The 24,881-nt window shown below is 46.4% G+C and overlaps 1 protein-coding gene across 1 annotated transcript; it reads right to left on the bottom strand.

The window, feature by feature from the left end:
- Positions 1–1,283: 1,283 nt before the first annotated feature.
- On the bottom strand, positions 1,284–24,868 carry KLHDC10 (kelch domain containing 10). The gene is made up of 9 exons (XM_075751456.1): positions 24,585–24,868; positions 11,026–11,247; positions 10,335–10,489; positions 9,015–9,163; positions 8,287–8,371; positions 7,306–7,372; positions 6,621–6,668; positions 4,393–4,532; positions 1,284–3,137 (listed from the first exon to the last, which is right to left on the bottom strand). The coding sequence occupies exons 1-9, from the start codon at positions 24,700–24,702 to the stop codon at positions 2,928–2,930; spliced, it is 1,194 nt and encodes a 397-aa protein (XP_075607571.1). The 5' UTR covers positions 24,703–24,868; the 3' UTR covers positions 1,284–2,927.
- Between the last annotated feature and the right edge of the window lie 13 nt (positions 24,869–24,881).

Genomic DNA, 24,881 nt, shown 5'->3' with positions numbered 1-24,881 from the left:
TATAGCATCAGTATGGACAATCCTGATGTCATTAATAAATACGGACGTTTGGGAAGATTCCTGGGGGAGTTCCCAGCGTTGGCTGATGGCGGCAGATGGGCTCGAGGCAGTAAGAGACGGCAAAGGCGCGGGCTGGGAGGGCAGAAGATGGTGGCACTGAGCGGGTTCTCCTGCAGAACAGTAAACATCTGCTCCGGGGTGAGGGATACTTGGGACTTCTCCTGGAGCCAGACCCAGCCTTGGTGGTAGTGGCCTGTCCCCATCCTGGGCAGCAATGCCGATGTTCTTAACTCCTCTCCCTCCACCAGTTGCTGTATAAGCTGAACTTTTTCCCTCGCCCTTTGGGAAATCGTGGCCCTGCCCTGGTAGAGGCAGTTAACACTCTGCTTTCTTGAGTATGGTATTGCACAGGGGGAGTTAATTTGTCCTTAAAAGGGAGGAACCAGTACTGGGACATCACCAGGGCTGGAGGTGAAGACGTGCAGGAGATGAAGAAAAGCCTGGAGTCATCTATCCTTTAAGCCACATTCCAGAACGAAGCCTCTGCCCCTGTGAGCAAGCAAGAAGCTTCTGTCGTTCAAAAACTCCACGTCCAGCGGAGTGGCAACCACTCAAACCCTCACAAGGGAGCAGTGAGCCTTGCCGTGCTTCAAACGAGTGACTCCTTAGGAAGAGCAGCCTCCAAGATCAGCAATCATCTGCCTGATCAGAGATCCGGTTTTAATATTGCCTCGGTGATGATGGGAGATGCTCTTTAAAGTAGGTGAGGGAAGAACCAGCATATGTGTGACCAGGCTGTTCCAGTACAAAGGTCTCAGCAGAACTGGGGGCCAGAAGACAAAGAGTAAGTGCAGAACTTCAGCCTCTGCAAGGAGGTGAGAGCCACTGACTCCAGGCCAGAAGAGGGGGGCTGGAGAAAAGGCCCGTTGGCCCACGGTGGTCCTACAGAAGAGGACACCACAAGCCCACAGCTGGCCTGCAAGGCCTGGGGTCAGCCCCTGAGCCAGGAGCAGTGGGATGCTGCAGCAAGCAGCCAGGGAGGGTGGGAAGGGGTTGAAATAGGGTAACAATACTCTTCAGGAGCAAAGGTGTGTTGCCGCACAGGCTCTTTGCTAGAAGCCAACCCAAACCCAGAGTTGGGGGGCTGTGAAAGCCCCATGGGGCAGCTGAGGGTCCCAGCTTTGCCCTTGTGCAAAGGTACAATGCGGGGGGGGCAGATACCACAGAACTACAACCAGCTGCCACCAGTTTCCATGGCCCAAAGCACCAGAGAACACTTCAGCTATGATACCCAACTTTTATTTTTCCTGGGTCTTGGGGGGAAAAAAACCAGCCCCAAACTAAAACAATAAACCAGCAGCTGAGGCTACAGGAGGGGAAAAATTCTATCCCCACAAACAGGGGAAGCTTAATGTTGGGGCAAGTGGTAACACTTCACCTGAACCGCTCCCTAAGCTGGGTAGCGGTGACTCAATCAGCCACTGCTGTTCAGATTAACATAAAAAAAAAAAAGCTATGATTTATTTAAACATAAATGCAACCTCTTAAAAAGAAACTAAACCCCAAGAGTTTAACCTTTGCCTTTGATGGAAGGAGAAGGTAGTGGGAAAAGCTGATTTTTTTTTTTTTTTTTAAAAAGGCACTTAAAAATGAAAAGGATTTTGCACAAACCTGATGCCAGCTACGTGGAGCTGCTGAGAGTTTGATGGTCACTTACACGTGGGCTCTAGAGCTACCTTACAGTATAGACGCCAGCCAGCCAGCCACCCTTTCCTCCCCAGCCTCTGCAGAGATGACCGCTGCTCCCAGCAAGAGGGACAGATGTTCTCTCTCCCCTTTTTTTTTTGATGCTGTGTTTCCTGGGATGAGTGATCCACAAGCTTCCAAGGACCTGCATTAAAAACCACACGCACCAGTAACATCCTCCACCCCCAGAGGAACATGAAGCTAACTAGAACAAGGTCAACGCGTGATGCGTGGGAGGGAGCAAAACAAAAAGCTTACAGGTACGCGTTAAGAGTCCGATCGCTGATAACCAGGACGGAGTTGGCGTGGGTGGCTTGCACCCAAGCACGGGGTAGAACACGCTGTGGGTTAAAAGACAGCTCTGAAATCTACGGGGTAAGGGTTTTTTTTTTTTTTGCAGTTAGCAATGTGAGCAGAAAGAGTTAAAAAGGATTCAGCAAAACCTTTTCCCTCCCCTCACCACCCCAAGTAAACTACACAGTAGTCCATTAAGCGGTAACTTTTAACCAGTCTTCCAAGCAAACCTTTCAATATGAAAAGGTGAGGAACACAGACACAGGGTGTTTCAAATCACTGCACACTGCACCAGAAAAGCTGCATGGGCAAAGCTTCGCTCCCTGCCCTGTGCGATGTTCCAGCCGTCTTCTGAAGCTCAAAGAGATGGGAACGTGCCCACGAAACACATGCAAAGCCTTCAAGCAGAAGTTCTCGGATTTATAGAGGGAGGGCTCAGCTGCGTGGTGGTGGGGGGTGAGTAGCACCCAAAGCAAAAGAACAGGTTGGCTGTTGTTCTGCAGTGAATGTTCTCTGTTAGATACAGCTTGTGAAAATGGTAAGTTGAATGCGCCACATGTAAGCATGGGCTCAGACATTCACCAAGCTCTCCACCCTCCCCAATTAAGTTGCAAGCATGTGCTGATGAGAGTGATGGTTGGATGTTATGGATTAGCCCCAGAGAATATTTTGGATTAATGGTGTAATTTAGAGCTCCATAAATAAAAAAATGGATTTTCAACAACTTAAAGTAAAAATTTCTAGGAAGGCATCGATGTATTTGCTGAGTAAGGCGTTGAGCAGGTTCCTCCAGGTTCTTAGCAAGACCATCCACGCTATCCATAAATAGGGGGGTGGGAGGGGGCTTCTTGAACGTAGTGTGTCTCAGGCAGAAGCATGAGATGTTCTCATTTTAGTCGCTCAACAAGTCCCTGCGTCAGTCCAAGGTGCAAAAGCTGAGATCTGGAAAGAGTTGCTAGATGAGGGAAATATGCCAGGAGCTTCTCCCACGACAGTTCCAGCAGGCTGGGTACCACCAGCCACATTTTAAACAGAGAGCCAGTCCGTTTGTTTTCATGGATGTTGATCACCCCTCCGTGAACATACATGCAGCCAGCCTAGATGGGAAAAGGAGAAGAGGGGAGTTACACTGCAAGGAAAACCAGGATTTGACTCTCCAGCTTCCCAGCTGGTGAAGCACAGAGCGGGATTCATCCCACACACCTTTATGAGCTGGTAACAGAAGTGTTGCTGCCTGAGCCAGTCATCCCAGGCTCCTCTCGGAGCCAAGGGGAGGAAATCACGCTGCTGAAGGACACGTCTCTCACCCCAAAGCACGTACGTGCTAGCTTTTACAGCGCTTTGCTCTGTATTTTAGGTGAATTCTACCCCAAGGAATCAATTTTAGGAGTGAGGCAAAGCATTAATAAATTAGTACAGAACCATACTTAGGTTTCAGCTAAAAAGAATGTTGGGGTTTTTTTTTAAACTAAAACCACACCGCACAAAGACATGCTGCTTTCCCTCTGCTGGCTCAGCATAACCCTGCTCCAGGAATCACATGAATATGGAGAGACAGGAAAAGCTCAGCTGCTGGCCTATTTTGAGAGTGACATTTCTTCAGTATACAGGACAAGAAGAAGAGGGATTCCTGCTGTCCAGGCACCCACCTGCAGTCACCAAGCTTCCTGGGAAACCCTTTTATCAGGCCTACAGTTTTCCGGAAAGAGTTGCATTTATAAATCTCCAAACTAGGTGACACCTGCTCTTAGAGCCAAAGAACCCCAATCTCTGCGCTCGCATGCTGCCCTCAGTCGATGATGATCAGCTGAAGGAGGCTGAAGGCACAGCTAAATGCATTTCTTGCTGCCTGCTGCTTATCAACCAGAGGTCGCTAAGCTTCTAGTTATGGCAGAAAAAGCTCTAGCAATATCAACCTTCCCATGAGCAGTGGTTTCCAAAGAGGTTGCTCGCCTGCTAATCTTTCAACCCAGGCTGTTCTCAGTAGGCTAAAACCAGTTTACCTGGGGGAGTATTTGTGCTTTTTTTTTTTTTTTTTTCCTTTTGCAAACACAAATTATGTGGAATTACTTCTAGGAGCCAATTCACTTTAAAAGCTAAAATTCCGCAAAACTGCTTTTAGAAAGCAGAACACACTGAGTGCTACCACTCCTCAAACAGCGGCAAAAGTAAAAGGAGTCAATGTAGTGACCTCACACCAGCCTTCGGCCTCCCTAAAGATTCTGCATCAAGTGGAGATCATCACCTCCTTGGTAACATTGGTTCAGCTCTATTTACAGCCCACGCAAATGTCAGAGTGCTTGGACAAATGGCTTGAACTTCAGCTACGTAGGAAAGAAATGAGTCACTTACTGGTGTGACAGCAGCACAGTGAAAATACACTGGTTCCGGCATGGCAGCTGGGAGCTTGACCCACTGGAAAGTTTGCAGATTCAGCTTCCAAACGTCTCCCAGAATCACTTCTCCGTTATAGCCTCCACAAACGAACGCATCTGTAAGAGAGGAAACCCACGGTGCTTACAGGCCCAGCTATCCTTCATTCAGCAACTGCAGAACGTGTGGTGACGAAGTCAGCTATCACTTTTGCAAAACAGTTTTAGGATCCAGTTTTAGGATCCTAAACATGAGCTCTCAGCACCTCCCAAATCAGTTCCAACAAACTGTTCATAATCACAGAGGCCACTGATAGAATCACAGACTGGTTTGGGTTGGGAGGGACCTTTTAAGGCCATCTAGTCCAACTCCCCCTGCAATGAGCAGGGACATCTTCAACTAGATCAGGTTGCTCAAAGCCCCATCCAGCCTGACCTTGAATGTTTCCAGGGATGGGGCATCTACCACCTCTCTGGGCAACCTGTGCCAGGGCCTCACCACCCTCACAGGGAAGAAGTTCTGCCTCACATCTCATCTCCATCTCCCCTCCTGCAGCTTCAGGCCATTCCCCTTGTCCTGTCACTCCCTGCCCTTGTCACCAGTCCCTGTCCAGCTTTCCTGTAGGCCCTTTTAAGTACTGGAAGGTGCTCTAAGGTCTCCCCGGAGCCTTCTCTTCTCCAGGCTGAACAACCCCAACTCTCTCAGCCTGTCTTCATAGGAGAGGTGCTCCAGCCCTCTGATCATCTTCGTGGCCTCCTCTGGACTCTCTCCAACAGCTCCATGTCCTTCTTGTCCTGCAGAATCCACTCCCTCGACCTGCTGGCCATGCTTCTCGTTATGCAGCTCAGGATACGATTTGCCTTCTGGGCTGCAAGCGCACATTTCCGGCTCATGTCCACTTCCCAGCCCCTCGATGGCAGATTCAGAGTGAAATGCCATTGAGAAGCAGGAGTGCAGTGCAACTCCCGCTTTAAGAAGCCGTGTTAAGCCCCACCTAACCTGAGTTCACAGGTACCTGGCTTTGATCAGATTCTAGTGGTTTTAAACCCACAGGAAGCAGCCACAGCCCCGGCTCCTAGTTCTGCTGCCTGCCAGAGGCAGTTCCTTGCTCCTGGCTTTGCCCAAGTTCTCAACTCAGAGGTTGAGTGCTGCAAAATACTGCAGATGAAGGTGACTGGAAGAATCTCCCAGGTCTTGCCTTACTTTTCTTGGCACAGTTAGCACTCCTAAGAAATATAATCTGGCATATCACCCCACTCTTTAACATACAGCATTCAGTAATTGATCTGAAGAGTTCTGATAAGAAGGATCAATATTGTAACTCCTTCTTCAGTCCATTATGAGCAACTTGTTTTTCATCAAGTTTGGAGGAATGCATTCTGAAGGACAACGAGGCTACGGGAGAAGCTCAAATCTAGTTGACAGCACACTCTACCATTCGAAATTGTGGGTAATTGCACACAAATTGCACGTGCAGAGCCCTCTCTAAGCTGTGCCTCAAACAGTGCTGCACAAGTGATTTACAGCAAGAACATTTGGAGGATCAAAGTGAAGAACAAAAGGCTCTACTAAGCTCTGTGCAGCTCCTAACATACAAAATGGCCCTCACTTTGCTAGACAGTGGAAAGACTCAGGTCCTGCCTCGTAACCCACTCTGTACGAGCATCTTGGATTTATACCACCACGAAAAGACCCACTATCAAAGAAATCCCTGAACAATCTTGTCTCTAAAGAACCTGGCTTCCAGCACTTGGCCCCATTTTGCCTTTCACAGTGGACTGTAAAGCTAGCAGGTTCGTCATCAAGCTGTAGCAGAGGCATCATTCATACCTCTTCACGAGCTTGCAAAGTAAGCAAGCTGCAAAGCACCACGGATGCTCGTGGCTGAAATATGTGGTATTTTACACTGAAGTGGCCACGTGAGATTTACATGTTGCATAAAATACTGCAGAATTCCAAAGAGTGACAGCACTGTGCAGCGCAGAAGTAAATTTGCCTACAGCAGCAAGATCCCTCAGATGAAGAGTGGTGCCAACTGGGCAGCTTAAGGCCTGTTAACGAGAAAGAAATCCTCTTCCAGAAAAGACACGTGTGCCCTGCAGTTCTCTCAAATGTGTGTTGGAGGCCAGCATCTCGCGGGCTAGAAGGATAGGCTTGTCATTGCTAGGTTGTATAAGATACACCGATTTTCAAGAGGCAGATCTTACCATTTTTTATCTGAACGCAGCTGTGGCATCTTCTGGCTGCTGGGAAGCCTGAGGAGAATAATAATAATAAAAAAAAATCAACTATAATATCAATAATATAATACATAAAGGGCTTGCTTGGGCAAGTGGTGATTATATCTCAACATATAATCATGGAGAGGAGTCATTTGTTTCATTTATAAGGGGCTTCTGCTTTCCTGCAATCACAGGTATAACATCTCTAATTCAGCAACCAGCTGTTTCAGGTTTGACTCCTACTTGCTCTCCAGGGAAAGAAGAAATGTGCTGGAATCTCATTCCCCACAGACTCCAGCCCTCAGCTCTGGCTTGTGGTGAAAATCAGCAGCCAAGGGCCTACAAGGTTTCAGGGAAACCCCTGCTGCGAACCAGGCCAGCACGTGGTCCTCTGAGGGAGCAGAGATGATGTGTATCTTCTTCTGGGAGGAGAGCCAGCCGCTATCATCTTTCCCACCCAGGGAGGGAGAGAAGCCAGACTGCTAAATATGCTCAGATGGGTTAGTGCTCACTGCTAAAGCTCTAAAAAAGCAGGGTCCTGAAGCCAGTGGTAAGTCACATATCGTGCAAGGTTACGAAAAAGGCTTTCAGCCTGCCAGCAAACAGCGTCTTTGAGCACCTTGGTCACTCTCTGGTTGACAGGGGAAGACACATGAAATTCCAGACTCACCGACTTTTTCATGAGGTTTTGTAGCAATTTCCTCCCAGGTGTTGGTTTCAAGGTTGTATGCGTGGATCTGAAGAGACAAAGAGGAGCCATTAGTTCCTCCTGGCTCTCCCAGCACTGACGCAATTACAGGCTCTGACCCAGGGAGCCACTATAAATAACACCTCTTTTTCATTAAGTGTAAAACCAAAAATAGCTAATCGCAGCCAGTGACTAAGCAGGTATAAAATCACCTTCAAAGTGTACCAGCTTACGAAAGCTTTCATCTCAGGCTTTGCTATTTGAGCCCCACACCTGAAGAAAAAGAATACTGCTTTTAAAAAAACTGGACTGATGAAAACCCACACCCTCCAGTTCTCAAAAGTATTTAGAAATACCTATCTCATACTGCATGTAAGGAGAAAAGAAATGCAGAAAACGGAGAGGTAAAAGGTCATGTTAACTGCTGCAGTTTCAACTTTTTTTGGAAGTGGAGCACTATTTAAAGTCCCCTTGTTTATCATTTTGGCGTTCAAGATGAATTCACTCTTCCCTCCCCAAATCATATTGGACAAAACTGCTTACCACAAGAAAAGAAATTAAAGCGTTCAATTAAGGGAGAAGCCAAGAAAAGGGTCACCATATCAATATCTGAATTTAACCTCAAGGAATTTAACCTCCTTTGGCACTTTCCTGTTTTGGCACAAATACAACATTTAGAAAGATGTCCTAAGTGTTTTTAAATGAGACTCTTTGATAACAGGTCGACAGAAATGAAGCTGTTTTGCAGATCAGTGTGGTCACTGGGTACCACAGATTCATCATCTGTAAGTCAACAGGAGATGTTTGTGGCAACACCAGGTTTTACAGAAACAGGAGAACAACCTGCTGCTATTAATCTATTTTTTCATCAGGCAAAGCCAGATGAAGAAACTTTGCTGGTTACGCTTCACTGTAAAAAAAACTCCTATCCAGGCAAGCACTCAAGGTTTCTGATCGCCTTACCTTATCTAAGGAATAAGCTGTCCAGGAAGTTCCACCTCCCAAGATATAAATCCGTTGACCATCATGTGCGATTTCATGTCTGTACCTGAAGGCGCAAAGAAGGACATTTTAGCAGCACAAGAAACTAGTGCAAGTGAGCAACAGCAAAAGCTTTCTGGAAACACTATCAAATGTGAGTGGTTTAAGCAGACACCCCAAGCCTGGCTGTGCTGTATCCCTCAGGTTGGAGCATTCAGACGTGGAAGCTTTCATGAGCAATCTAAGCAGCACCCCAGAAGCTTGGAAGGCATTTTCTGAGATCAAAGCACCACAGAACTTAAGTACAATGATTTATGGAGCACCATGATGACTGTCAATATTCCAGCCCTTTCTTTTACAAAGATGGTGACTGATTAATCTCCCAGCCCTCCTTCCTCCACACCTTGCTGCAGAACAGGACAAGGAACAGGGATCAAACGGAGCCTCTTCCCCTCCTCAGCACTCTCCAGCTGCCCCAAGTCCCCAGCTCTGCTCTGGCACCACGCAGTTGAGAGCGGTGTGCTGACAAAGTCTTCACACTCCATCCCTACATCCCCCTGTGTCAGACTGCTGGAGCACCGGTTGTGCAAGGTTCACAGCCGAAAACGCTGCTCTAAGAGTGTCCTGTCTGTGCTCTCTCAGCTTCTCACTCCCAGTAAAAGTGGGGACTCCCCAGTGCAAAAGCTCTCTGAGACTGTCCAGCCTCTCACCTCTCCTCTGGCATGTCACAGGACATATTGTTTGGTTTCAGCTGGACCCACTCTCTAGTGTTGAGGTCTAGTTTGTGTAGGTCGGTACTGTAAATGTAACCAGTTGTTCCTCCAAACACGTAGAGACAACCATTGATGATGGCCATGGCCTGGAAGGTAACAGAGAGAAACCAGTTAGAAAGGATGGTGTCTGAAAAAGAGAGAATTCCTGCCCTCCCGAAGCAAGACACTGCTTGCAAAGCTCCACCCACAACTTACAAATCAACGTGTTCAGAGGGAACATGAAGGGCAAACAAGGACGATACACAAAAGACGGGGGGGTGCCCGTAGGAATGGAAAGTAACTCCATAGTCACAAGATGAGGACCTAGAAGTGGAGCTGCTGCATTTCGGGAATCAGACAAGACAGATCTGTGCAGCTCCCAGGAGCTAGAACTCACAGTTCACCCTGAATCTCTTCCATGCTGACCTTATACAGATACTGTTACAGAGAATCTAATAAACCAGCTAAAATGCCAGCGGCATTAAGCGCAGCAGAGAAAGCCCCAAAGGCAGTGGATAAGTCAGACTAAACAACGGAGACAGTCTGTACAACTCCAAAGCACATGGACTATCAGCCAACTGAAACTGCGAAGGTGGTGCAGGCACCGTTCCCTGATGCAGTCCGAGGTGTAAGCAGAGATGTAAACTCCTTCTGCTCCCAAGTGCCTGTTTGCCAAAGGCCAGCCTGAACTGAAACTGGACAAGGGGAGACTACTTTCCTTCCCTCAAGTGTCTGGCACGCATCTAAATAAGAAATTAGTTGGATTATAGATCCTGCACCACAAGTACGTCGGCAGTATTACTGGAAAGCACAGCAAAAGATGGCAGTCCTCCTGTGAGAGTGAATCTATTTTTTAACACACCATGTTCATCAACAACTTTTAAGACTTTCCATCATGTCGTGATTCTAATAAAAATAAGACCTACTAACCACTTACAGTTTTGGGTTTTAAAGGCTTTGAGGAAGCCACAGAGCAACTCCAGAAACTACCAACCACACCTTAAACGAGACATACTTCTTCATTCAACTGCATCTGGCACTTAGTTAACACATTTTGGCTTTTCTAACTACAAGAAAACTAGTCCTTTCCTTTGAAATCTCAAAGAATCAAGACCGCTCTATTTCTTTATGAATTATACCTGCCTTTCCTTATACTTAGGTACACCGGTTACTAGCAGAAAAAGAGATGTCCGTGCTCTGGCCCCTTTTCTGTGACACACACAGCGCAGTGTACGCAGTAATGCTCAAAAGTGCCTCAACAAGGGCTGTCCTTCGTACCTGGCCGTAGATTCGATTGGGTTTCTTTCCTCGGCAGCTGAGCAGAGCCCATCTTTTGTACTTGACATTGCAGACATGGACGTCGTTGCCATTGCTCTCCCCAAAGGGGATCCCGGTGCCCCCGAACACAAGCAGGTTGTTGCCATGTAATACAACTAGGAGAGAGAGATAGAGCAGAGATACATGTTGCTGTGAGAGGGAGTAAACCAAAAGGACTCCCTGCTCTGGAGACAGTAGGCAGCGAGTGTTCAATATTGTTCAAATACCCTACAATTCACACTACGCATTTATGGCTTTGAAATGCTCTAAAAGAGAAAGAATGCAAGTTAAAACCATGGTAACCAAAGCCTGCTTTTAAAAATGGCTAGTGAACAAAGAGATCTATTTTTGGATGCTTTGAGATACCTGATTGCACTGAGCACCTGGCTGCTGAAAGTGCAGGTGCCTTGCAACTATCAAGCTAAACACCTGAAGACTACCTCTTCTTGCATTTGACATTTTTTCTTTTCCTCTGCCTCAACCCGAGCGAAAGGGGAAAGAAAAATCACAAAACCAACCCAAACTCAAGGCCTACTTGCAGAAGAGTTGGAAACAGGATCCAGATTTCCCTCTTCTTGCCCTCTTTTGCATTCCACCAGGGACACCGATTAAAATAGCTTCAGGTGCATAGGAATTGAATTTCCATACGTACGTGACATGGAGGCTAGTTCCCTGGGCATGTAGCCTTCAGTGCCCATCTGATGCCAGGTGTCTGTAGCAAAGTTGTACCGCCAGAGTTCCCTGAAGAGTGGGTAGTCTTCATTCTCTGGCCCACCGGATTCATCATAGTCAGGATTGTAGCCTCCAAACACATACAAGTTGGCATTATCCGCCACGCAACGATGGCCACTTCTTGCTGGTGGAGATCTATGGCCTACAGCAAAAAGAGAAGGCAAAACAGCTTCAGTGAAATGTCAGCAGAGGAGCTGAGCTTGTGTCCGAGGGTCAGGACTACATGCGCTGCGGTGGTCATCCAACGAGAGCGGCTGGTGTTTAGCTGTAGGGAATCATGTCTGTTGCCAGGAGGAAAAGGCGCTGTAATGACAGATCCACCTCTCCGAGCAGGAATGGGGAGAGCCTCTGTGCGTCACCATCTCATTCATGTCCACTCCAGCCCCTGGACCCCACCTGCCTAAGGGACACCTTTCTGCAGGTTGATGCATGACAATCCTTCTGTAAACACTATTTCTGAGATCTTACAAATTCCCCCTTCTGTATGGCAGATTTCACTTAGGAAACAGTTCCAAAATGTTTATATTTAAAGCTGCCGGTTGGGAACAAAGAAGAAAAGTAATGATTTGCTCTCCCTCCTACACAAACCTTCTCCCCATTTCTTCTCTTTTTCTCCTGGCGCCTTTTATCTCAACCGGGCTCTTTTGCCTCGGACTTCCCAAATGTTAAGCAAGGCGGGTCTGATACAGCAAGTAAAATCTGCTCATAGATAAAGGCGTTCACACTGGGAGGGAGCATAGCAGGGAACCCATTGGAGATCCTACAGGTTGAGCTTGGCAACCAGCAGACGCAGCCCTTCCCAAAAGGAAACCTTCTGCCTACCCACCCTTTTCCCTAAAAGCCAATGGAAATAAAAGCAGGGAGTACAATTCAAGCTCAGACCTCAAGTGGAATAGACAAAAAGACAGATTCAGTCCAGGAAAATCTAAACAGCAATATTCTTGCTGGACAACAACAATTGAAGTCTCAGCTGACAAGTGATCAAAAAGTAATTCCAAGCTTGCTTGAATTCCATGCACAGCAAGAGCCAAGCACAGTGCCAGAGGTGGATGTTTCTCTTCAATGGGACACAGGACCAGATAACGAATGAGAAAGATGAAAGGAACAGAAAACGATCAAGTCCCTGAACAAAGGAGCTGGTTGTGAGAGGCATGTAGAACATCTCAAGCTGACTAAACCAGGAAGGCTCCAAAAATCATTTTTTTCTATGCGACACCACAGTGTTTTGGTGAAAGTAACTCTAAGCTTTCTCGAGAAGGAGGATACATAATAGTCCCCTAAAATGCAGAATTTCAACATGTAACCATCACCCCTTCAAGCCCATCCTCTGCTTGTTGCACCTCAAGGTGGGCCTGCTTTAGTTCAGCTGACAATAAAGAGCTAAACAAACAAAAAAAAAAATCAAAAGAAGATCCCCAAAGACCCTCGCCCAAACAAACCAGCGATCTTCACCATCCACCTGCTCTTACAGCTCTTTTACAGACTTTATGGGACCCAGTGAAGCATCTAATTAAGAAGCGTCATGTTTTCTTCTTAGAGCTTGTTACAATTATCAGCAGTGAATCAGACATGCGGAGCAATAACAAATGAGGCATCGAGCATCCTTCTGACAGGAAAGGCGAAATAAATGATTTGTCCAGGCTGAATAATGAATTTTAACTCAGCACAAGCAGTTTTGCTTAATCATGTTCCCCGTTTGCTGCTGCTTTAAGCTCCAACTCTTAAACTGTCCAAAATTAAACTGCTCTACAGGGTTCAGACAAACTCTTGTGGCTAAATTTTGACAGATTTGGGTTGTTTCCAGTAATAATTGTGTCTCGCAGCAGTCCCCACTTAGAAAACTAATAAGCACTGGCTGAAAGAGAGGGGAAGAAAGTTAAGGAATTAACAGAAAAATCTGTAGTCTTTGGCCTGGCTACTGAGACACACTGTGCCATCGGGCACCCGGTGTGGTGTGGACATTCGTGCAGAGGAGGGACAGATATTACACGTACTAATAGCAGCAGCTGGGAAGTTACTGGACTCAGTGCTGGACTAAACTGTTAAACAAATATTACGTGCTTTAGAGGTGATTCACAAAGGGAAAGAGAAACATCCGTCCCTTTTGGCTTTTTATTTTAAACTCTGAAACTATCCAAAGAGATGGATTCGCTTTTCTTAAGTGAACGCACTGACAATAAAGGTATTTACAATCAAGGTAATCATTCAGACTCAATCAGAGATGCTTTGGGAGAGCAGTTCATCTGATCTTGGATATCTGCAAACAAAACCATGTTTGAGAAGTGTCCATGCCTCTCTGCAGCCTATAGAGGAAATCCTGGCGAAGGGCTCATGGGTCTGTGCTCGGCCAAAGGGAGCTCATCCTGCTCTTCTCTTCTTCTGTGTTTGCCCTGGAGATCTCCAAAAAGAAGACCTGAAAGAACTGAAATGGGAGCTGAATTCCAGGGAAGACTGGGAGCACTGATGCACACACTTTGCAGGGGAGTGAGGATTTAGTTCAATCACCCATTGAATTTAAAAGGTGTTCAAATATTACATTAACTATAGATCCTATTTCCCGCTAGTTACAACACTTGCCGTGAGAATTTTCCAGAGGGAAGAGGAGAGAAGAAGGCTGAGTTTTATATAAAGGAAACAGACTAAAGAGTAAGAGGTGTAATTCAAAGAAAAGAAACTAAAAAACAAAACCAAGGAGGCCTTCTCTGCCATTCACTTCTCAAAATTAAAAAGGGAAGATGTGATGCACACAGGTCCTCGAGATAGCAAGATGGGTACATTGAGCCCATACACAGCCCAGCTGGCTTCACCTCTTCCCATTTACCTAGAAACCTGTCTCCCACCTTTAAAACAATTTTTTTCAAGGTATTTTCAAGACACAGAAGCAAGAGCTGGTGTCAGATACTTGCAAGTACCCAACGGATATGGTCAGAAAGAACCAACCTTCCCACGCAGCTGTTCCTGCCACAAACCACATCTGCTGCCAGTTCCCTGCCCATTCCCACTACTCTCACCAACAACTCGAAGGGTTCTGTGCACTACAGGAAAAATTTTTTTAATTAAACACTCACTCAGTAACTTGTCAGAAGCTAGGGGTGCTCGCAGCAGAGCTAACAGGAGAATTGATACCTGTCCCTGGTCATGCATTCACAGCTCACCTGCTCAGGGGAAATCCACTGTCCTCAGCGTTAAGTTGAGCACCAAACTGCGGATGAGAGCGGCCAAAATGCTTTCTCCTGCTGTGCCTGCTACACAGCAGTGACTCCCAGGGAAAGGAGAGCTGGAAATGCCAACCAGAGCAAGGTTTCCAAAAGCTCAGGGCCAACCCCTGTAGCTACACAAAAACAAGCACTTTCATTTCGCTCAACTCGAGAATAACAGATTATCTGCTCTATTCAAGCAGACCCCAGCTGCGTTTGCTCAACGCCCTGCTCCAGATGTAAGGACTGACTTCTCTCCAAAGGCTTCACATTTCCAGCCTGCTGGTTTTATGCTTTGCTCTTCACTAACCCCTTTGTCTCAAAGGACTGGATCCTCCTGCTCACAGAGGCCCAGAGAAGATGACAAATCTACCCATAAAACAGGGAAAAAAAAATTATCCAACACATCTTCTTAGTCACCTATGCAAGCACACTCACAAACGTATTGATGAACTGAATGGTACAATGTTAAACTGAGTTAAATGGTCACCAAACTCTTCTGTTCAGAACTGAACTGACCTTAATTCACTTTAGAAGAAAGTCTCAGAAAAAGATTCCTCTAATTCTGTCTTTTTAAAGAAGGGACCTCTACAAGCTGACTCTACTGAAGAGTTAATTCAGATTAGTTTCTTCAGCAGACAAGCTCTATGACTTGCACCTCCAATAAAGAGCTGCATTTCCATTTAATTATGTTTTATCAGATGACTCACATCTCCTACTTAAATTCTTAATGCACATTTTGGATCTGTTTTTGCTCCAGTGTTAGCAATGTGCAACAAGCCTATTACACAAGCACAAAGTTTAGACGGTGCAGGAAGATGGAAACACCCAAGGGTTTGCTAACTTCCTCCTCTAGTTAGCAAAGCTCAGCTCCCCAAGAGCTGAACCTGCCTCAGATTAAAGAAGAGCCTGACACTAAGCGAAGCACAGCGAGGCACCATCACCGTGAAACGCTGGAAGTCATCAGGCCCCACTATGAATTCTTTGATGCCGGACATGCAAAGTAGCAGCACCATGTACCGAGTCAAGACAGATCTGTGGGAAAGAGGTCGTAAAGTTAGTTGTAGAAAATGGCTTTAAAGTGGACGGATATAATTTGGAAAGCACTTGCTTTCCCAGTTTAAAGACTCCAAAGTGAAGCAAGAAGGAAGGGAAAGTGCATTCACAAGGAGATTCCTTTGCCTTGGTCCTGAGGGCAGAAATGGGAACAATAAAACATAAAGAGAATAAGAAGCTCCACAAACAAAGTTGAAACATCACAACAGGCACATAATTAAGGAAAATCCCAATTTAGGACTAAGCCATCTGATAGAAACTTACTTGCTGGCGATCGTTACACACTGACCTGTTAACACCGTGTTCAATTCACCCTTTTCAAGTGATTCATTAAGTGACTTCAGAGGGAGCTGCTTGGATGGCCCAGATTGACTTTATTAGCACAGATTCCTAATTGGGTATCTCTCCTGCAAGAGGTATTATTAGAACAGAAGGAGAGTAAGCAAAAAAGGCAGCAGAAATATCTATTCCCTAGTTTCCTGACATTTGTTTCCTACCTCTCTGAAAACGTTGAATACGGAATAGATCTGGGGTGAGAAGGAGGAGAGGACAGAGATGTTCATTAAGAAAATGTAAAGAAACCCTTCATTTTAGTGGAGGAAAGCGTAATGGTCCTGAATGGCATCCAAGAATCCCACTCAAAATGTCCCTCTTACAAGGACAACAAAGCTGAATTGCACCTGCTAGTCCACAAATGTTGTTCCTATTCTGACTAACACAAAGTTTATTAAATTCCAACTCTGGTGCCTTGACAGCTACAGAAATCTATGGAAGGCCTGGAGGAAAAAAACCCAACAAACCAAACCCAAAAAACCCCACAAAAATCCCTTGGCATCAGCAGATTATTGGAAGTTATAGAGCAGATGAAATGCTACCAGCATGCCCAGAACCACAACACATGTCAACAGCTACGCTCAAGCCTACTGGATTTATCTATCACTTTTCAATAGCTCTATAATAAAGTTATAGAAGAAGAAAATTAAACTGTGAAGTACCAAGTGGTTGCACTGAATCACACGCAGCACAAACGTAAGGCAAGAGGCGCTTCAAATAGAGCGGCACAAAGACAAGTTTCGAAGAACAAAGGTGTTTTCTTTCCATTCAATTATTATGCCTTTCATGACTGCCAGAAAAAAACGCTGGCATCATCTCACTGGGTAGGTTAAACAAGACGGGAGTACCTGCTATTTGAGTTAGTAAGCTAGCCAGCTGGCCTTTTTTTTTTTCTTACACAAGGGAGGGGAAAAAGGTCTAATTAGCTGAATTCATTTATTAAAAATAAAAATAAACAATGAAAGTGTTGAATACAAAGCTGTTTTAAGAGCCTGCCTAAAAATACCCCTTTTCTTATCATGACCACACTGCCAGGAAAAAAAAACACCCCACAAATAAATCTAATAACCGATGAGAAGCTCCTGGCAGAGAGTAAGGTCTGCCTATGCCATCAGGTTCTGCATATTTTTCTTTTTAAGGGAATCTCCCCTAATCACTATCATGCCTCGTTATCAATTCCCAGCAAACCGATGTAGTGCTCTTCTCCTGAGGTGGCAAATCCACAACCATCGCCTCCCTTTCCCAGCCGGCCTTGGAAGGAAGAGGCCGTGGGTCTGGGCTGTCCCACCATCTGCTCAGAAACCTGTAAGCAGAAAAGAAGAATGACCCCCGTATCATCCCTTGCCAGGGCCAGGTATGAGGTGTAGCCAAAGCAACCTGCAACAGAAAAAATGACTCCTAGATCCTTTGGGAGCAAAGATGATGAAGTGAAATTGCTAACCTCATGCTTAAAAGGCAACTCTGGAAATGGAAACGGGTCAAGCTCTTTTGCCACTACAGTTACCAGAAAGAGATTTGGCTGTAGCCAGCAGAAATGGCAGGAGCAGGACTAAATAAACACTCCTCTTGCAAACACATACCCCTCTTCCCTGGGTTACTGCCTTGGAGCTACAACTGTGAAGACTTTCCAGCTTTGGGATGCCTCATTTCTGAACTTTGCCATGTGTTTTTGCTTGCTAAGGATGCAAAAAAATATACTTTTGCACAGTCAGATCAGCAGACTCCAAGCCGCAGGTGTCGATTTTAAAGTTTTGTCTCTTTATTCTTTCAGCCTTAAAGGATCGCTAAAGACCCATCTGAAATTGGAGCATAATTATAATATTTTGACCCGCTGCTTGCCCCATCCCAAGTCACTTAATTACAGAAAGATCCTAACAATGCAGCAGTCAAAGCATTTATGAATGCTTATTTGTTTTGCCATGTACTGCTTGCTTCTTTCATGCAACCATTTTATTGCTCACTCATTTGGCCATTTAAAGACATTGCCATTCACAAAAAGGAAAGCACGTAAGATAAAGGCAACAGAAATTAGGGAGAACTGTCTATTCCAGTCAGAATACACAGGGAACAATCCTCAAAGCCAAAAGCAGTAATTAAAGGCCAACGTGAAAGGTTTCACTCAAATTTTAGGGTCACATGTGACCCCAAGAATCTGTATTTTCCTTGTAGCACGTGGCTTTCTCCATAGAAGCAGCAAATCCCCGTTTTTTCCTTTCGCTTTTGCCCAGCTCATGTTAAAGCAGCCAAAAAGCAAAAGAAAAGCAGCGGATGGAGCCAGAGGATGCTCTGGCATCTGAAAGCTCAGAGTTCGGTGCCGCAGGGAGGCAGTTGCTCAGTGCCGGTTTCTTCCCCTGTAAAACAAACCTTCCTGGGCACCCAGAGCAATCAGTGAAATGTATTCCTGCGGTATCAGCCTCCCAGAAGACGTACACGCTCAACATCATCTCACGTAGGCGACCCGAGTTAAAAAGTACGACTGGTCTCGAGTTCAGGGTTTCCACACGCAGGTGAGATTCAAGGTGAGAAGAAACACTTGGCTTCTAACCTTCAGAAAAGAGGTTTATCCAATAAAAGTTGCCAGTACTTCTAAATCTCAAGGCCAAGCAACCATTTTTTTCTTCCAGCCAAGATGCATTCAAAGAAAACACTCTACATGTGCAGCCTATTTTTACCAACACATCAAGTTTCGAAGTTCTTTAATATTATGAGACTTTGAAAATTACGAAATAAGAGCAAATAAAAGCTTACAGATTCCTACTGCTAAATGAAGTTTGCTTCAAACACACAAAATACCATTTATTAAGATGACAGCAGTTCAACCATAAGTTTGTGATGGCCATCCAAATGTTTACGATCGACAGTATACACTCTTTTTTAAGCTATCTATTTAGAGCATCACCTCAACCACACTACACCACACAACGCCAGGTCACCAATAACACACAAATTTACCAAAATTTATCTGAGCAACACCTATCGGCACTCACAACACAGTGTGGCAGCTGCACCTTCATCTCCAACGCGTGCTCAAGACAGCAGACAGGGTGAGAGCAGACCTGCCGAAGTGATCGCATGCTTCCATCACGTAATTCTGCTTTACAAAATCAAAGATTAAATGCTGCTCTACCTGTAGTTCCTTGAGCAATATTATACAAGACAGAGCAAGGGAAGGCAGCCATCCCATGGCGTAGAGAGAAAGCATCCGGATTCGAGCTCTCGTTGTAGCACTCAGTAGTTAATGCTGTGCAAGCTCCCAGTTCATTCCTTGAACAAAGCTGTATCATTTTTCTTCTGTAATTTCATGGATTAAAGGTTGCCATGCACATCAGGTAACCCGAAATAGGTCAACGTTGAGGACCTCGTCCAGTTTAAACATTTGGGAGTGAAATAAAAAGCAAGGATCACATTCTGTCAGGAAAATTCAGCCCAAATAGATTGCTAGAATGAAAAATCAGATTCCTGGGCTGCAATCGAAGCACCGGTGGTTTTAATACTCTGAATTTTCGTTCTGGTTAAAGACTAGCATCTAGAGAGATGTTCGTCCTAGAGCTACAGGACTATTTGCTATTTCCGTATTTACTGATGAAAACTAATTGCAGGTACGGCTATGAGTCCTCTTCATTTTATGTGCAGCTCAAATCAGGATTTGAAGACTATGCTAAAGTATTTTAAATCAAGCCCTTCTTTCCTTCTCCTCCAGATCACCTGGAACGAAGCACGGTTTTATTTATTCCTGGAGCATAACCAACAGATATCCAGGTGTAGCCTCAAACACCTCCCAGCAGAGCAACCCCAGCACCACCCTCGATAAGCTCCCTTTTTTCTCGACCTGTTTTAATCACGATACCCACCAGAGGGTCATTTGCACAGTAAAGGGGGCAAGAAGTTAGTGCAACAAAACTCAATGTGAGATCTTGCGGAAGGGGAAGGTGATTTTATTTTACAAAATATTTAAATAAGCTGGGTCTGGCTGCTGATACCCACAAGAACCAAGTATATCCAAGTGATCCGGTCAGGATCACTTACGTACAGCACAGAGGGTGAAAGGACGACAGCTGCCAAGTCCTCGCTATGATTCCTGGGTTGTTCTTCATTTAGAAGGACAGACTAGGTTTGGAGACATCTTTTATTTCCTCTGGCTCCTATGGTGAGATGTTTTCGCCTCAGAATTTTGCTTCCTTCTGCTGCCATGAAGTTTAGGCGGGCCTGCTGCCTATTGTCTGCATTTCCTCATTTTGAGTTTCTTAAAGTTCTTCCTGTCGGGCCAACAGGAAAAGGAATGGCATGGACACTGAGTCGCAAGCGCACCAACTTTGACCTGTTACCAGGGTGTAGGGTCTTCTGCTCACAAGACTTGATCCAAACATGCTGGCTCTTTCCATCAGTCTGTGATCTTCAACCCTACTAATCCCGGCACAAGGCCATATCACGTGGCATAATTATGCCGCAACATTACTATTGTTACTACTAGAAATATAATTTCTAATTTTTTTGGAAATACAAACTAAATAACTACAGGATGTAAACCTAACAAATACAGCGTGGCTTTTGGTTCCCATCTTTTCAAAGTTACATACCAGTGGTGAAGAGCTAAGGTGTGTGTGTGTACGCATCCTCTTTATAAAGCCTTAAGAAGCAGCAAAGACAGTACCAATATTATTTTCCCTCCTACCTAGTTTTTCAACATCCAGAATAGCAGGCTTCAATATCTTCCTTTCCATTTATGATTTCTGCAAGACTTCTGAAGGACGTTTAGGTCAAGGGTTGAAGCCAAAGCACTGCTAGCTTTTGAGACAGAGAACAGGACAAGTCAATATTGACTTTGACTCCGGTCTTCAAAGCTTCATCTTTTTCATACCATCCAGACAAAATAAGTTTGTAATTTATGTAATTAGAGTCCCTTACAAACGTTTGGATAAGCAGGATGTGAACGTGTCGCCGAGAACAAGGTCTAAAACTTGTTCGGTCATCCAGCTGCGTTCAGCCTCTCCAGATCACACAGCTCCCTTCTGTGGCAGGCTGCCCATGCCTGAAAAACACCCAGGAGAGAGAACAGCTGCGCCTGGGTCCCCGACGCCTGGACGATGACTCCGCCTGAGGCCAAGGGCAGCTGGAAGAAACCAGAGGATCCAGCCAAGGATGCCAAACACAACCCACAGGCCACCGGCCAAGAGCCTTTCAAATATTTGAAGTCTCTACAGCGATGTTTCTAGGAGAACGATCATTCTCACATCCAGCTGTGAGAGCTTTCGGGTTTGGATTGACATCCAGAATGGGTTTGCTTCTTTATCCTGCTTCTTGAAGGCTTTTGTTTTCAAACTTCTTTGTAGCAATCACATATTTCAAACATTTCTACAAGCATGCAATTGATTGTCGGTATTTCCCATGATTAGTAAAACGGGAATGGGATTATAATACAGGATACAGCATCCCAGAGCGGAGAATAAAATAGAGTCCTTATGAGTGAACTGTTCTTATTGAGAAACTGGAGCAAAAGAGGAGATGTTTGCCCCAGAAATATATATATTACAGATTGTGGTGTGTTTCTACGCTATTGAGTGTTCCTTGGATTGTTTGGGTTTGGTTTTTTTTTGTGTGTGAAAGGAAAATAAAGAAAGGAATTCTGGAAAATGAGAAATGTAGAACAGCCCAGGCCAGAAGGGACCTGGAAAGATCATCTGGTCAACATCTCGTGGGAAAGGGACCCGAGATGAGGGACCCAGCACCCTCTCCAGTTGCACCTTGAAACCTTCCAGTGACAGGTGCTCTACCATGTCCCTGGGGAGGTTGTTCCAGTGACTGTTCTCACTGTAAAAACCATCTTTCTTACACCTAGATAAAACCTTCCCTGGTGCCACGTGCACTCATTGCCCCTTGTCTTCTCCATGTAGCTCCTTGTGAAGACAGACCCTCTGTCCTCTTCCGAGCTGGGAAACCACGATGAGGTGTCCCCCGAGCCTTCCCTTCTCCAGGAACAGGAGACCCAACTCCTTCTGCCTCTCCACATAGGGCAGGTTCTCCGGCCTTTCAACCATCTCCTTTGGACCTTCTCCAGATTGTCCACATCTTTTTTGACTTGTGGGGCTCAGAACTGGACACAGCACCCAGGGCCAGCCTGACAAGTGCTGAGCAGAGTGGGATTATCCCATCTCTCTCTCTCTCTCTGCTAGTCATGCCCCTGCAGATACAGCCCAGGATCCGATTTGGCTTCAGGCTTGCTCCCTCACATGACACAAAGGAGTTCAGGATATTTGGTTGTATTTTTTTTAAATACATATTAGAAACTCTGACCCTCTCCACACACAAAAAATTCCCACCTCTACTGCGACTGGTACACTGGGAAAATTATAGCTCAAGACAAGAGCATAAATGCTGAGCATGCAAGAGACAAAGATCTGTTTAGGTCTCCAGATTGTTTCTACCCACTTAACCCCAAGAGTCTGATGAAAACACTGAAAAAATTAAAATGTGGACAGGAAGATTTCCAATGAGGAGGAGAACAAACCACACCCCACCTATATTTGACATTTTTGATCTTTCTAAATCTTACAAACATCTAAAAGCAGTTCCTTCCTTTTCCTTACCCAACATACAATTTTACCTATCACGAGGCAGCAAAAACATATAAACAAATTGCTTTTTTTTTTTTTTCTGAGCTGTTAAGCCATCAACAAGTCTCTTTTGTAGATGCTGCTTGAGAAATGTTCCTATTGAGAAACTCTCAACAGAAATACTCTGCTTGAAAAAGCAAACAGAACAGCACAACACTAGCACCAGGTCCCGCTAGCCACCTGCTTACCTTTTGTAATCATTTCCCCGGACAAATGAAATTCTCCAGAGTGCAAAAGGTGACAAAAGTTGAAAATCTTTTCTACAAGTAGGTGGAAAAGGAGAGTGTGACAAAACCAGCACATAAACCAAGGCATATGCTCTCGCGTTCAACCAAGAGATAGCCCAGATCTATGTGAAATGACACACAGCTTAGCAGGAGCAAAGGAGCTCTGCAGGGAGGGACGTAGTGAACACATCCAACACCAAAGTGTGCTATGAGCTCTTCACGTACTTTGACAACAGTAATTACTTAGAAAAACAGGATTAAAAGGAGACAACATGCTTTATGGAAGGAGTATAGGGTATTGAATGGTGGGGGGAAAGGAAGGAACAATGGAAACTCTGAAAGAGAATAGGGAGGTAAGAAAACAAACCTGGTTGGAGGAAATGAAAAGAGGGGAAAAAAAAATATTCCTCCCGCTCTATCTCAACAGTTACGTAAGGGCTGCTGCTGGAGCTCTATAAATAGGATGTTAACAGGTGTCAAACGGGGAGAATACTCCAGCAATCAACTCAAATGGGATTTTTCCATCAGGTAGTTTTTTAGCAACACTGACAGTCAGCTCTGGGTTTGTTAAAGCTGGACTTAAGTGCTAAGGCTGAGCTGAACAGGGGTAGTTTTCCCCCCGGGGCTGCAGTATCTGCCCCATCACGGGTAGCAGAGGGCAGGATTCCACATCCGGACGTAATCCGTAGCCAAAAGCAGGATCGTTACAACCCAGTCAGGAGGATGTGGTACCAGTTAGTTCAAGCCAATGATTAAAATTCAGAAATGTGAAGATATTCAGATCTTGTATTACCAAAAAAGACCCTTATCACAGAAGGAAGGAAACACATTTGAGAATTTGCCTAAAAATAGAAGATGTGGAGCCACTTCGCAAATTCACGGAGGTCTTGCACGAGGCTCGAAGGGGTCCTTGCCGCAGATCCAGATCGTGGCAGGTTTCACGGGAATAGAAACACAGACCCTGGTCTGAAAATCTGTTCCCAGCCACTGCTAGTGCTCCAGACACACTGAACACAAGCTCCTACCCGCAAGGCAGCGAGGGGCTTCGCATTCCCTCCTGAGGGATCTGAGTGGTGGGGCCAGGGGCAACCAGAACAGAAAAGGATGCCCTGAGCCTGCGGTACCCACCTCCTGGGGGGCAGCACCACAGCACCATGTGGCCCTTGAGGGCAGGGGGTGCTCTGAAAATAAGGATGGGGGGATACCCCAAACCAACTAGGAATACCCTCTCCACCCCATCACAGAACCATGGGGTGCCCCACATCCCTCCCAGTATCACAGAACTGTTGGGATGGGGATGACCTCCCCACTCCTGCGATTGTAACCTGTGGGGTACCCCCTCTCACGCACATACCAACGCTGCTAGGAGCAAGGTGGAACAGAGAAAGAACCACCTTTCCCAGGGCACAGGACTGGGCTGACGTCTCATCCAAGGACCCTCTGGGAGCCTGGACCATCCCAATGCAAAAACCTGATACGTTAGGACCGGGGGCGGGCGGGTGTCACTGTGGTTTAGCCCAGGCCCAGCCACGATCTCAGGGTCACTGGGATGGGGCTGGCCGCCCACCAGGGATCGTGGGGTACCCTGTCACCCCACACCCCGTGTCCATGGGGATGACGATGTGCTGCTTGCGTGGGGCATCCAACCACCCCCCAAAGCGCTGAGATTGCCAGGGCAGGGAGGGAAAAACCGCCACCCCCTGGGGGTCGTAGAAGGGGGGTGATCTCCCACCTTTGTGACTGTGGGTTCCCCTCAAGACCCCAAGACCTTTTGGAAAGGGGTGACCACTCCCATTCGCGACCGTGGGCTCCCGGCTCCCCCCCCACACCCCTCCCCGAGCCTTGGGGATGGCGTGACCTTCCCCCCTCCCGGGTCCACGAGGCACCCCAGCCTCCCCAAAAAAACATCCCAGAGCCGCGGGGACGTGGTAACCCCCACAACTGCGGGGTACCCACCCGCTCAGGGCCGCGGGGACGGGGGTGCCCCGATCCCCGACACCTTTGAGGCCTTGGGAACGGGATCACACCACCTCCCCGGAACCGGCCGCCACTCACCCGCCGAGCGCGGCCTGCCCGACAACTGCACGAAATGGTTGAGGAGGCCGCAGCCACCACCCGCCGCACCGGCCGGACCTTCCTTGACACCCGCCCGGGCCCCGTCCGCCGCCGACATGACCCCGGTCCGCTCCTCTCCTCAGGGAGAGCCCAGGCGGCAGCCAGCAGCAGGCCCCACCCTCCCCTCTTCGACCAATCAACGACGAGAACGAGAGGTCGCCGCGAGAACACCGTTGCTCTGCGCGTCGCCCGACTGGAAAAATAGAGCGTCGGGAGTGGGGTGGAGGATTAAAGCGT

The sequence above is a fragment of the Balearica regulorum genome, chromosome 1, assembly GCF_011004875.1.
Source record: "Balearica regulorum gibbericeps isolate bBalReg1 chromosome 1, bBalReg1.pri, whole genome shotgun sequence".
In the NCBI taxonomy this organism is placed as follows: Eukaryota; Metazoa; Chordata; class Aves; order Gruiformes; family Gruidae; genus Balearica; species Balearica regulorum.
This window is presented reverse-complemented; position numbering and strand designations above follow the sequence as displayed.

Coding starts and splice junctions, on each gene's coding strand:
- KLHDC10 (XM_075751456.1), bottom strand. CDS start 24,702: ATGTCGGCGGCGGACGGGGCCCGGGCGGGTGTCAAGGAAGGTCCGGCC. Junction 9,164..10,334: donor CCAATCGAATCTACGGCCAG/GTACGAAGGACA, acceptor GTTACCTTCCAG/GCCATGGCCATCATCAATGG. Junction 8,372..9,014: donor TGTGACATGCCAGAGGAGAG/GTGAGAGGCTGG, acceptor TTGCGCCTTCAG/GTACAGACATGAAATCGCAC.